Below are 14,641 nucleotides of genomic sequence, written 5' to 3' on the forward strand. Positions count from 1 at the left end.
CACGAACTCAGATCATGATGACATTTAAGAAAACAGACAGATATACACTATTATGCAGAACATCATACAATGAGCTTACAGGTTACTGGTATGAAAAACAAAATAAATATGAACAAACAGTTCGAAGAGGGGGGGGTTAGGTCAAGACTTTGACAGGGGCCAGTTTGGAATTGCAGTTTGGAAGTACAGTACTGAGCTAAAACCAACTTAATAGCCTATCATACCACAGTGGTTCTCAAAGTGGAGACCCTCAGGGTCCCTTGAAAGGGTTCCAATTCCAAATGGACCCATACACATCTGTAACTCTTGAGTGTCCATTTGAGTTTCACATTCAAGCCAGTAGGGGCGGTGTGTTGTTTCTAATGTTGGTTTGCGATCAGTGTTGCCATGTCCGCTTATTATAAGCGACTTTGGGCTTATTTTTCTGTGAAGTTGCTTGTAAATATTGGTAGTTGAGGGTTTTTGGGCTTGTTTCTAAAGTGCAGTTGCTTGTTTGGGCTTGCTTCAAAAAAAAAAAAATAGTAATACTAATTCAATAAATAATTTTAACCAGTGGTTCTCAAATATTTCCATGTCATGGACCCCCAAATTAATATGTAGGCTATGTGCCCCTAGCCCCCATATGAAAATGTTTTGTGCCAGGGGGCCCCGCATACCAGATTTGTGTTGTTAAAATGTTTCAAAATTAGCAGATCTACAAGCTCACAACGCGTCACATGTGAGCTTGTAGATCGGCTATTTTCAAATAGCCAAGTTATATTTAAAGGGCGAAAGGCTCGCTTCTTTTGGGCTTATTTATTTCTCTCACAAAACCTGGCAACACTGGTATAGGAAGCAGTCGGTAGCAACAGCAGAGCTGCGCAGATCCTGAACTGAGACACGTGTGTTTGAAACTGAACCTAACTTACACACTATCCTCGTTTAATTACAATAATCGATCGAGTAGATCAGATCCTCTCCGATTAGAACATGAAGACGAAGAAGGTTGAGGTTGAGAACGACGTGGAGGAGCCCGCAACTCCGGGCGGTACTACTGAGAAGTCCTACCAGGAGCTCATCGCCAACATCAACCCCATCGCCACGCCGCTGGCCTCACGGAAACTCAGCAAGAAGCTCTACAAATGCGTTAAGAAAGGTAAAGTATAGTGTATAATGAAGGGTCATGTAACGTTGCCAATCTGGTGTGTTATACACAGAGGTGGAAAGGGTACTTAAATGTTTTACTTAAGTATAAGTAGCAATACTGCAAAGTATAAATACTGTTGTTACAAGTAAAAGCCCGGCATTCAAACTTTGCTAGAGTAAAAGTACAAAAGTATTGATACTTAAAGTACCAAAAGTATAAGTACTCATCTCATTATGCAAAATGTCCCACTTCTAATTCTCAAAATGAATGAAAATCTTTTGAAAATGGCAGATCTTCAAGCTCACAACGCATGGCTTTTGTGAGCTTGTAGATCTGCTATTTTCTAATAGACGAATTATTTAGGGCTGAAAGTTGTTAATGCTTGTTTTGTGATAATAAATGCAAATGTACGTAGTTACTTTGGTGAGTGCTGCTAACCGCTAAAGCTAGTGAGCTAATGTGTGTGTGTGTGTGTGTGTGTGTGTGTGTGTGGTGTCATGGCCGTGTCTGTTTCGGCACTTAAACATTTCTTTGCCGTACGACGGTGTTGCTTCATGCCAAAATGACAGCTACACATCACACACTGGTAGTACCAGTGTGTGATGTGTAGCTTTGTTACCAGCCTGGTACTAGTTCATATCAACCACAGAGTTATAGTTATCAACATGCTTGCACGTGGTGGGGTGGAATCACACCGGCTGTTTGTAAAGTGCCCCATCTGGTGGTCAGCAGAGGTACTACATTGTGTACAGCGGTTCGGTTTCCAATAACTACATTCTAGATCTGTTTCTCTCACACACACACACACACACACACACACACACACACACACACACACACAGACACAGACACCCACACACACACCTAGACAGTTAAAAATGTCCTGCCAAATTCTTGGGTCTGATACCGATCCCAATTTTGAGTCGTCGTAGCCCACCCATTATGGATGTTTTGACCGATATTTTGGCACAAAAAGTGCCTAATCAATTAGCTTGTTTCTTAGTAAAGAATGGAGTAATTTATGATTGAGTAGGAACATTTGTGTTTTCCTCAGTCAGTCATTCAGAATATGTGAATATAACCTCTGTAATTTATATGTGTGTTATAAAGTGTCAGTAGGCAGTCACTATTACGGCTGAATTATTAAGAGTTATATTTGGTATTGTGGAATTTCAGCTCCTTAATAGACTTTCTGTCTCTCTCATCTTAGCCGCCAAGGTAAAACAGATTCGACGAGGGGTGAAAGAGGTTCAGAAGTTCATCAACAAAGGAGAAAAAGGGTGAGTTTAATGCCGGGATACTGTCCACACCTCTAATGTATAAACCTGTTAACATTTCTGTGAAATGTCTGTATGAATTTGTTCCTCTTCCAAATACTCACAATAATCTCTTTTTCACTCTTTCGTTCTCACTTTGTCTCCCACCTTTTCTCTTGCGATCATGACTTTTTGAAGGATCGTGGTGCTGGCAGGAGACACCCTACCCATAGATGTCTACTGCCATCTGCCTGTCATGTGTGAAGACAAGAGTCTGCCGTATGCATACATCCCATCCAAAGTGGTAGGTCCTGCACTCATCAATGAATGATACCTGATACTACTTAAGCTCTTTGCTGTGAGAATGATCTCCCCGACGTCCCCGCACTGTAACGTTACATCGCGATCTAAAATGCCTGTTTACAGTCGGCGGCGTTCCATTTATTCGCTCCCCCAGAGTCAAATGCAAAAGTGAAAAACGCTGGGGGTGCCGTTTTTCCTTTTTTTTCCTTTTTTTTTACCTGGGATCCAAGATAGGCGCTTCTCAAACACTTTCATGTCAAGGACTCTCTGAATTTGTATTTGGCTGTGGACCCCCATTTGAAAAGGTTGTGTGCCTCATAAGATCTGTCCACATTTGACTAAACCTTTCAGTATTTTTTAGAAAATGGCAGATATACAAGTTTACACATCACATTAGGACACGCTGCGACAGACTGCAACAAAAAATAGCCCCCCTGGCCTGGACCCCTGGGGGTGTCTGTGCACCCCACTTTTAGCACTACCTTCAAGTGTCTACATTAAGAACAACTAATTATTTGATTACTGTTGTATGTTTTATGAAACAATCTCTCTCTGTCTGTCCCTCCTCAGGACTTGGGCTCATCGGCAGGCTCCAAGAGACCAACCTGTGTGATCCTAATCAAACCCCATGAGGATTACCAGGAGGCCTATGATGAATGTCTTCAGGAGGTCACAGGACTGCCCAAGCCCTACTAAAACACTGTTAAAGATCATATAAACTCCACTCTTACCACACACACCACCTAAGAGCAATTCTTTACTGTCTGTATTATGGACACAGTCGAGGAAGCAAGCAGCAGGAATTTTGAAAGATGCTGCCCAATGGACACATGTAAAAAAAAAAATCCAACCAGTCACATGACAGATGACCATTAGCAGGTGATGGTAAATTAGGTTAGTGCACAGCCTGTGTACTGTACACTATGCCTATGCCAGCATAATGTGAGTTTTTCTAAGCTTATGTTATTCACTATGGTGGAATGATTCCACAACTGCAGAATGTGGTGGTGGGTTTTCTTTAGTTTTTTGTTTTCTCCATTTTTTTGGGAGATTGGGAGATCTGGTCACACAACTCCCCATGTTATTTGAAAATAACTATAAAAACATACATCATGAAATAAGTGATGTTCTAAAGGTAGACTGTGAGTTCATAAGACGCCAACGTGACATGCCAACTTTTAAGTTGAATTAATTCTGCGGAGTCATAGCATTGGTTTGCATTCTAGTCATCTCATTACCAACTAAAGCCCAATTTATACTTTTTATTTTCGGCATGTACAAATCAGGCGTACAGTAAGACCTGATGTACTAAGTGAGTGAAATACTCTGGGTCCCCAGGGCAAAATGAAAAACCATTGATTTAGAACGAAGAGTTTATCACAGTAATCTGTCAAAGTGGGAAATTATACTCTTTTAAAGTATGGATCTTGACACCTTCCAATTCCCTGGTTTATCTGATGGAGCATTGCTACCGTTAAGTGTGATGTTTTATTTTATATGAAACTGTTAACCATATGTTTTCAAATGTTATGCTTTTGTTGTTAAAATGTTAAGAAATCTAATCTAACTTGTTTTTTTAATTAAAAGAAAAAAATCTAGTGTGATTCCTGAAATTAATTCAAGTAGATTCTCAACTATACAGGGCTGTTTGTTCTTGCTTACAGACGGGGTAGCACTATTAGAAACATAACCTGTACTGCGTTCAGAACTACTGCCTCACTTTATGACTTTTGTTGTGAACTGCTGATGCTTGTGTGGAACTCTTTCATGACCAGGCCGTATATAATGGGGTATAAACGGGAACAATGGAATGCTGAAGACCTTCTCAAACAGCACATAGAGGGCCATCTGTGGCGTGCACTTCTGAAGGGCTAGTGTCACTCCTGCAGGCATATAGAATTAATGTAGGAGAAGGCGATTGGAAAGAAGCCTGTGCTCAGAATAAGCCGTTGGAGTCAGTTTGTTCCCTCAGTCATCAACCATTGCTGTGCTCTACATTAATTAATTTCTGCAGCATCCACAATAGACGGTTATTTACAATATGTAGTTGTGTATAAGTATCAATCTACATGGCAGTCACTGCAGCAAAAGGGCTTTAGAATTGTAATCGTCTGCATGGCTTTTGAAAGAGTAAATGCATAGTACTTTAAGTGTATATTACTTAAAAGAGAAAACAAATGTCAATGTGTCCAATGTGATTAGTCCCCATTTCAAGCCAAGTACTGACCATAGCTAGTGTTAGAGTCGGCACACAGGCCAGGTTCAGAGTGGAACGGTTATTAAAGACCTGTCTGATGATGGTACAACACAGTGGTGTGCCCACATTGAGGGCAAAGAGCACACCGATGCAGAAGGATCATAATTACCCTTCAGTATAAGTAATGAAACACATAGTATTTAGGTCTTTATCAAGTATTATTTTTCTACAATACATTTTCACTGACCTTTTATTCATGAGCACACTTAAATCTGTCGGTTAACTGTCATACTAGTGTAACAAAATAATGAACTGCAAATGAATGTCCCAGATATATTGCTGTGATTCAAAGTTCAACATTAGCCTACAGCAGGGTTGTCAAACTCATTATCCGCAGGCATTTTGCGGCCCGCGGAGGGGTCCAATTCGGCCCGCAACATGATTCTAAAAAAAGCCAATTCATACTACCTCTAACGGGGGAAAAAATAGAGAAAAAAAAAAATAGTCAAAAGCAAAGAAAAGAGAACGGGCTAAACCTCAACTGAGACGGCTAACCAAGTTCAGCTGGTTCCTTTCCTCTACATACTTTTGAATAGTTCAAAAAGGCTTTTTCTTAACTGATTATGTTGATGTAAAAATGTACTATTTATAGGGCTGGATATGAGACTGATATGTACAGTGTCAGCCAGCCTACAACAGTGGGTATGGATAATAGTCTATCAACATTGTAACAATTACAGCAGATTCCTAACAGGCGTCTTTATGTTCTTGTTGTGTACATTCCAGTGGTCTGTATGAATGTGCCAGAGTTAATTAAGCAGGACTCTTTAATCCAAGACCAGAACAGAGCTTGGTGACTACCGGCACAAAGGACTGGAAGTGCTCCTCATCACTATATCATCCAGTTTCCTCCTCATCCTCCCTTCCACCACCTCCTGATTGTCAGTTGAACCACGAGGATAGTATTAGCCGCCCTCACCAGCGTGTTGGTGGTGTTTTTTGCATCCCTTGTGTTGATGCCCACCAACAGTCAACGGCAAAGAAGAGGACAGTGGCTACTACTGGTAGAACACGATCTGAGCAAGAACTACTTGCTCTGCCCTTATTGTATAGAGCAGTGGTTTTCAACCTTTTTCATGCCAAGGACCCCTAAATTGATATACATTCGGCCGAGTACCCCCATTTGAAAATGTTTTGTTCAATGGCCCCCCAGAAGCAAAGATTTGAGTTTGCTTAAAAATATATATATATTCAAAGAAATGCACACATTTTCAAGATTTAAAAAAAATAGCAGATCTACAAGCTCATAGCGCGTCACTCGGTGCCGTGCTATGAGCTTGTATATCTGCTATTTTTGAATAGCCAAAGCTAAGTGGTTAAAATGATTGTGACGCTATGTTAACACATTTTGCTGGGGACCCCCTGGTACCCCCCAAGGAGCACTGGTGGTCCCCGGACCACTGGTTGAGAACCACTGGTATAGAGGGCCTCAGAGTTGTCGGTCCAGTCCAGTTTATTATTGTTTGTGTGTAGTCCCAGGAACTTGTTGGTGTCCATATCCATCTGTTGTTCACCACTGTTTTGCAAATGTGGGCTTAGAAAAGGTCATGCATGCTTTTATCTCTTCTAGACATGACAATGTATATTATTCTATCAGCAGGTGAAACATCAGAAGACTGCAGTTGACACAAAATACTGCTGCTAGGCTTTTAACATGAACTGTTAGTGTCCACATAACACCAAGCCATTCACTGGTCACCTCACCTGTGAGTTAGAGAACTGCTGTACTGCTTTTTTATTTTATTTTTTTAGCCTTGAAGCTCACAATACATCACAACGCAATGGGTTGTGAGCTTGTAGATCTGCTATTTTCGCTATTGATGTACAACAAAGTTTATGAACTTTATTTACATATATCGAAACAGGTTACAAAGGGCTTTACAATAGCAATATTAAGGATTTAAAAGTGATTAACTAAACATATTTGTTATTTAAATCATTGTAGCTATTTAAATTAGTTTGTTCTCACTGTCAAGAACTATGTATGGTAAGTCATTAAGCAAACTTTTACAATGACTAGTACACTGTTGTTTGCTGAAAACCCAAGAAACCAAAATGCTCCCTTGTGGTCTTATTATTTAGTAGCCTGGTCTCTTTCACCACTCATCAGAATAACATATTGTATAACCCATGTTGCAATGTAGCCTGATGATGCAATGAATCCTAATGTGTGCACACTCTTTTGAACGCTCACAAGGGAGACAAACACGGTCATTAATGAGATCCTCAGTGAGCTGGTTTGAACCAAACGCTTAATAACAGTTTGTGATGATAATTAGCCCTGATGGGAGCAGGGAATTGCCAGGTAATGGATGTTTATCAGACTTAGATGGTAACACTGATTACATAATACTGAAGTTTGTGAAATGTAGTCAACACAAGGCAAATGGTCAAGTAAATACAGTGCAAAGAATACAATAAAGTGCTATAGGATACCACGTACACATCAAAAGTTGCATCTGATCTGTCTACAGTAGGGGGGGGACAATGACAAGGCCTTGTCTGTAGAGGTAGTCCCCAAACAGGTTGCACAAAATCATAACTTGCTTTCACTCACTGTCACTGCCTGTACTGTATGTTCTCAATGTGATATCAGTCCAACTTGTCGAACAGAATTTGTTTTCTTCAAAAAGTAAAGAAAACTGTGAAAATAGCCAATCTACAAGCTTACAATGCATCGCGGTGTGATGTTTTGTGAGCTTGTTGATCAGCTATTTTCACTATTCATCGTACAAAAAGTAAAGCTAACAAAACACGTGACACGTGTGTGTGTGTGTGTGTGTGTGTGTGTGTGTGTGTGTGTGTGTGTGCATGTGCATGTGCATGTGCATGTGCATGTGCATGTGCATGTGCATGTGCATGTGCATGTGCATGTGCATGTGCATGTGGGGGGGTTCAGCTTTTGCAGATGAGGGGGCTTCAAAAGTTTGGGAACCACTGAATTAAAGGAAGGGCTGTTGTTCCACGGGGGCACAAAGTGATCCCTGTCCATTGGCTCCGAATGCACCTGTTATCTTTAATTCTATTACCTCTTGGTCACCTGGAGCAGCTCTGAGCTTCCCGGCCTTTTGGACTGCTCATTAGATGCCATGCACACATGCAGGTGCAGCAATTATTTTCCTTGGGGGTGGGATGGGGGGATTTTGTCCCCAATGTGACCCCAATCAGCTGGTTTTATGTACAACATTTGTCCCCAGATGTGGCCTATTTCAGGAATGCACACACACGCACGCGCGCGCGCGCACACACACACACACACACACACACACACACACACACACACACACACACACACACACACACACACACACACACACACACACACACACACACACACACACACACACACACACACACACACACACTCTCACAGTTTGAAAATATCTCAAATCCATGATCCAAGTTCTTTCACTAGTTAAATGTTTGTTAGATTGGACACAGGATGAGGGGCCTGAAAACCCATGGACAGTTACCATGATCACCATAAATTAGCCTTATGCAAGGGCGCCGATAACGTGGGTGCCCGGGGGCTAAAGCACCCACTGTGGGTGAGGAGCACCCACTGGGTGCTGGTAAAAAAATAAAAAAAAAAAAAATAAAAAAAAAAATATTTTTCAAAATCAGATCGCCTGGTTCAGATCGCCACTGAACAACCGAATTAACCGAAATAAAGTTACAAAGCCCCCCCAAAAAAGTCAATTAACCGACCAAAACCCGCACATGCACGCGCGCTGCATGTGCGCCTTGTTGGGCACCCGCTAGAGCTTATAAATATCGGCGCCCCTGGCCTTATGTCATATTTTATCAGCGGAAAAAAAGCTTCCCCTGTTGACAAAATGATATTTATACTGTATATGCTGTATATTAGAGAAAGACAGGAAGGGTTCTCAAGTCTTTGTTAGGGTTGGAAGGATAATTAAGCATTAGAAGAAATAGTTACAAAGTGATTACTGTGAATTGAACCAAATGATAGGTAACTGATACTGATTGAAATATTTAACAGTCTCTTTACAATATATTTTTAACATGTCATTCTGCCATGTTATCCATTGACTCAGCGGCATGAAACATTTTTTATGTTTTCATCCTGTTAACAGTAGTTGAAGATATAAGTGAATTATAAAAATATATGTTGTCTTGTTGTGTCCTTGGTTGTCTTAGTCACTTGTAGAACAAATACTATGTCATAAATGCTCTTTGAAGTGTCTCTCATTTCAGGTTGCTGGAAAACTAGCGACACACGCCACCTTGAAAGACTAAAGAACACACAAAATAACATGTACCCAATTTTTGCTATACTTCCTTTTCTCCTATATATTTATTTTGGCCACCAATTTAGGCATCGTAGTTCTGATTGTGATCGAGAAGAGCCTTCACCAGCCCATGCATCTCCTCTTTTGCAACCTGTCACTCAATGACATCCATGGCAACTGCAACCAGCTTCCACAGGTCCTTTCTCAGATCTTGCCTCCCCATCTTGCAGCCTCCCCATCTCCATGTCATCACCTATCATGGGTGTGTGGGCCAGGCCTTCATTGTACACCTGTATGCCACTGCTGCTCACACTACTGCTCATGATCATGGCCTTTGACAGATATGTGGCCATCTGCAATCCCTTGCACTACTGTATACCATCATGACAAACAAAATGGTGGTCAAGTTGACTGTGTCTGCCTGGGGCGTAGCCTTTGGAGAGAGTGAGAGGAGGAGGGACGGGAAGGAGGGAGGGAGGGAGGGAGGGAGAGAAAGGCAACACCCTTGCGACCCTTGCAGCAGAGTGACATTTTGTCACTGGCCTGTGGCCTCCAAGTACTCTGATAACGGGTACTGTGCAAGCACCACAAAAATGAGGTCAACTGGAAAATGTGATTTAAGTTAACACTTTTTATGGCATGTCTGTCTGTCTGTCCGGGGATAATCTTGTAAACCTCTGGACTGAGCATACTAAATTGGAACTGGAATGCTGATAATACTCTCTCCTGATTGAAAAACATTCAGGCAACCCACCTGAAAATGTATTTTCTATTTAAGAGCATGAGAGACGGCGAGACCCCTCCTACTGAACAAACACTATATGATTACTATCCGAACTACTCGACGGCAGGCACCGCACTCCCTCGAGTCCGTGCCGATGCGCTCGCCGAGTTTGAAGTCGGTCGGTCCCATATATACACATGACCATATATGGGCATAGTGGTTGGATCTGTGGCTCTGGACAACCGGATCTCTGTATCTGTCAGTCCTTGTCCCTTTTATGTCCATATATGGAGATCGCTGATGTCATTAGTCTATGGCCATATATGGGCATGCCCCCTTTTGTGCCCATATATGGAGCAGGCTGATTTGTTTGCTGCTGATGCCATGATGTTGTCATGATGATGTCACAATGAGTCATTGAGTTTGCATAATAATGTCACAATGAGTCATAGTGACGTGGCCCTGGATTGTTTATGGTTATGTTATTATAGTGACATGGCCATAGATTGTTTATGGTTATGTCTAGTCATAGTGATGTGGCCGTGGTTTGTTTATGGTTATGTTGTCATAGTGGCGTGGCCATGGTTTGTTTATGGTTATGTCTAGTCATAGTGATGTGGCCGTGGTTTGTTTATGGTTATGTTGTCATAGTGACGTGGCCGTGGTTTGTTTATTGTTATGTCAGAGTGATTTTGCAAAGCACCGTGGTTGTTTGGTCTTCAAGGAAGCCAGTATTTTCTATTCATTTCTGTATGATGATATGAAAATGGACTTGAAACTCGCTTGTGATAGGTAGCCTAATCCATCACACTGATCACACAAAACTTTGTTATTTCTTTGTCAAAGTTAATTGATCTGCACCATGTGAAAGTCAAAAACAACAGTTGCCTAGTCACAGTCCCTTAAGAAATATGACGCAACACCCTTTTAGGGCCACTAACTCACACTATAAAAATGTATATCTGAGCTCCGGTCTGGGGTGGAGGGTGGTTTTTGTAACACAAGGTAAGGTGTACACACACACATATACACACCAGCCTCTTTTATCACATGTCAGACCACTCAAACTAATAATATGAAATATTCATCTTGAATGTTTTATCAACCAGAACATAATGCTTACAGTACAGTTGATCAATTTGATATTTTTCTATTATATGTCTGCAGTCTAGTGTTACTGCACCTCTACCCACAATACAACTGGGAGAAGAAGGGCAGTGGAGTTATACGTTTCTTTAAAAAAAAGACTAAAATTGGTCATTGAATTACAATTCTCTCTTTCAGAAGTGTCAATCCTGGCAGATTCAGGCAGTAAATATCTGCAATGGGTCTCTGAGTGAATAGTCTATCAATGTATAATATAAACTGTATAATACGTGTATGACTGTAAGAATTGTTAAAATAACATATAGGCATAACTATATGTACTATATGGTACTGTATCAGAATCAGAAAACCTTTTTTTGTCACATAACAGGTTTACAGGTGGAAAACAGCGGGTTTTTGTGCAACCTCCATTGTTTTGTTATTTCCATAAACGAGAAAGGTAAAAAGAAGAAGGGGGCAAGGGGAAGAGAGAGAGAGAGAGAGAGAGAGAGAGAGAGAGAGAGCAGCAGGTATGCACATGATATGCTATGGACGTTAGTTAGGGTGTGAGAATAATACAAAATAAAAAATTTAAAGAACAAAGCAAACTGTTTTAATCTTCATGAGTGCCACATTACCACAGACTGAGATATTATAGAGGGGATATAGAACTTTGAGATGGGAAAAGGTTAGCTTTCGAGTTTTGTCCACTGAGCCATTGCAGCATTAAACAAAATGCCTTACTGACATGTTGTTTGTTTGTTAGGAATGTATGGAGTAATGTATGTAAGATGTACTGTCTTTTCTGTATGTTGTGTTGTGTTCTGTTGTATATTGTTCTTATGTGTTCTTATGTGTTCCATGCTGTAAACCCAAATATCCCCCGCGACAATAAAGTCTTACCTAATCTAATTACTACTGCATGTGTTTGACTATTTTCACCAGGTTTTATGGGCCCTCCACAATATGGAAAACCAGACTTTCAGAGAGGATGTCTTATATCTGGAGGGGTTAAAGGTCACCAATGAGTCCTCCCTCCCTGCCTTCATTATCCTACTCATCATCTACATCATCATCATCATTTCCAACCTCACCCTGATGGCTCTGATCTTCAAGGAGAGGAGCCTCCATCAGCCCATGTACCTGCTCCGCTGCAACATGAGCGTTAACGACATTCTGGGGGCCACCGTTGTCATTCCTCCGTTATTGAGTGACGTTTTCGTAGTGAACACGGAGCGGTTCATCGGCTACATAGAGTGTGTCGTCCAAGCGTTCTTTGCGCATCTATACGGAAGCACCGCTTACACGGTGCTCATGGTCATGGCCTTTGACAGATACGTGGCCATCTGCAACCCCCTGCGCTACGCCACCATCATGGACAACAAAATGGTGGTCAAGCTGACAGTGTTCGCCTGGGGGGTGACTCTGGTCTTAGTGGGCATCCTCCTAGCCCTGACCATCCGCCTGACACGCTGCAGGTGGATGATATTGAACCCCTACTGTGACAATGCCTCCCTGTTCAAGCTCTCCTGCCAGAATGTCTTTGTCAATAACATCTATGGTCTGTGCTACACTGTGCTCCTCTTAGGCTCCTCCATCGGGAGCACGGCGCTCACTTATCTGAAGATCGCTATCGTGTGCTTGAGCGGCAAGAACAAGGCCATCAACAGTCGGGCGCTGCAGACGTGCACCACCCATCTCGCTGTGTACGTCATACTGCTGATTTCGGGTTTCACCATTGTTTTTCTTCACCGTTACCCTCACTGGGCTGATCATAGGAAACTGGCAGGTATCATGGGTCATGTGGTCCCCCCTGTCCTCAATCCTGTTATCTATGGGTTGCAGATTAAAGAAATTAGACTCAAGATTACCGGCATGTTTTGTAATAACAGAGTGGCTGCAGCGGCTATGAAATGAGAGCATGGGGCATCTGTTAAATATCTGATGGAAATGTTTACTCAGATGCTTGCACTTCCTGAATTTAGCAGTACTTGTATACTGCTGTTAGTACTTAGTCATCTCCCAGCGCATCAATCTAATCATATGCAAGCTGATCAGATTGTTTGGTTGTTGGTATATCAGAGGAGCTGCTCTCATTTAGTTCATGCATATAGTTTACACAATATACTGTATATTTCTGTATTTATTTTCATTACATAAAATATTTAAAAATGCATCTGTTTTAAAGTTGTTTCATGTTTGATTCAAATAGTTGTTTGAATTTAGATTTGTTTTTGAGAAACACATTTATTTGCATGATTTAGAAAAAAGGGAAGGCAGTATAGAGTGCAGGCAAATACAAAAACACCCAAGGGGCTTATTCATGGCCTCTGCCTAAATAAAATGAACAAAATAAAGAAATCACAATAGGCCTATTAAGGAAAAAAAAATCTGATTATAATACATCAAAAGAACAATTAAAATAGTTGTTTGCATTTCAGTTATCTCCTCTTACCAGAAGTATTATACATGTAAGGCTAATGATACTACAATCAATTAATATATCAATACATAGCTGTTTAACGAATGTCCCTTCTAAAGTGTGAACCAAAGCAACAGAACAGTTTAAAAGCTGGACTTTAAGAAGCCTTTATATTAGCCTACTCTTAATAAATAAATAATGTCTACAGTATTAATGCTCCATTGTGTGGGCCTCTACCTATTGACAATGTGAGCTGCGGTCTACCTATCTATCTAATATTTCAAGAAAGACAGATTGGATTCATTTATTTTAAATGAATGGGTTCTCAGATAGCGAGACAAACCTAACTGTCAGTCATCTGTCTTGCACTGGATATTCTGCCATAGGGGGAAAGCATGGGAGGTGGTGAACAATGAGAGCAGCAGGTAGAGGGCCTCAAATCTTGGAAGGAGCTTAGAGTCGGGCAGGCATTTGAAGTGTGTGAAGTGTGTAAAATAAAAATAAAGTAGCTGCCCCATCGCAGAGTCTGGGGATGAACAGTGGGTTCAATAAACATGGTAACTCTTCACTTAAAATAATACAATTTAAATTGTGGCTGTCAAACCCCAAACCCACTTAATCAGTGTAAATGCGACATGACAACTTCTATCGCTCATGATTTCCTTAAAATGCACATACATGAAACAAATGATTAAATTGACATTAATCTCAATGTTCACATACATTCCTCCAAGGCATTCTCCATGGCAAAATAACACAAATACACAATAACAGAACAATAACACACACTCTAGCCACTTAACCAACCACCAGGGTGCTCAGTATTTTCCAGACTGGAGAAGGCTGGAATACCCGTGTTGAAGTGGCAAGATGGGTTGGATTAGGCTGAATATATTATCAGTGATTGTGTGGTGGATTCAATCTAGAAGACCAATGAAATGATAGCATTACTCCGAGAGCAGTGCACTGCACTCAGCGCAATGAAGTTGGTCATTTGACTCATTTCCACAGTGTCATGGAAGAAAAGCCTTGGACATGTAATTCCTCCCAAGAGCAACTGATGTCCTTGTGCCAGAGGTGCAGAGTCATGAACAACAAATCTACACACCTCAAACAGACAGTCAAGAGCAGATGATGCAAAATTATCTTGGGTGGAAATAAGAAAATGATGTTAATATGTCTGACACTGAGCCTATGAAGTGTGGTTGGTACAC

General features: G+C 41.2%; 2 protein-coding genes across 2 annotated transcripts; both read left to right on the plus strand.

The window, feature by feature from the left end:
* Nucleotides 1-836: 836 nt before the first annotated feature.
* On the plus strand, nt 837-4,283 carry nhp2 (NHP2 ribonucleoprotein homolog (yeast)). The gene is made up of 4 exons (XM_084073895.1): nt 837-1,135; nt 2,337-2,406; nt 2,581-2,686; nt 3,256-4,283. Exons 1-4 carry the CDS (start codon nt 970-972, stop codon nt 3,379-3,381), a joined length of 468 nt encoding a protein of 155 aa, XP_083930021.1. The 5' UTR covers nt 837-969; the 3' UTR covers nt 3,382-4,283.
* Nucleotides 4,284-11,971: 7,688 nt separating this feature from the next.
* LOC311057201 (olfactory receptor 8G17-like) lies at nt 11,972-12,922 on the plus strand (the record flags this gene model as incomplete). Its single annotated transcript, XM_084074150.1, has 1 exon — nt 11,972-12,922. One exon carries the CDS (start codon nt 11,972-11,974, stop codon nt 12,920-12,922), a length of 951 nt encoding a protein of 316 aa, XP_083930276.1.
* Between the last annotated feature and the right edge of the window lie 1,719 nt (nt 12,923-14,641).

This window comes from Gymnoscopelus microlampas, assembly GCF_963454915.1.
Source record: "Gymnoscopelus microlampas genome assembly, chromosome: 12".
NCBI lineage: Eukaryota > Metazoa > Chordata > Actinopteri > Myctophiformes > Myctophidae > Gymnoscopelus > Gymnoscopelus microlampas.

What these genes read in the sequence shown, in the direction of transcription:
- nhp2 (XM_084073895.1), top strand. Translation starts at nt 970, where the DNA reads ATGAAGACGAAGAAGGTTGAGGTTGAGAACGACGTGGAGGAGCCCGCA. An exon ending in ATCAACAAAGGAGAAAAAGG is followed by an intron (nt 2,407 to 2,580) that starts GTGAGTTTAATG and finishes GACTTTTTGAAG; the next exon opens with GATCGTGGTGCTGGCAGGAG. An exon ending in CATACATCCCATCCAAAGTG is followed by an intron (nt 2,687 to 3,255) that starts GTAGGTCCTGCA and finishes GTCCCTCCTCAG; the next exon opens with GACTTGGGCTCATCGGCAGG.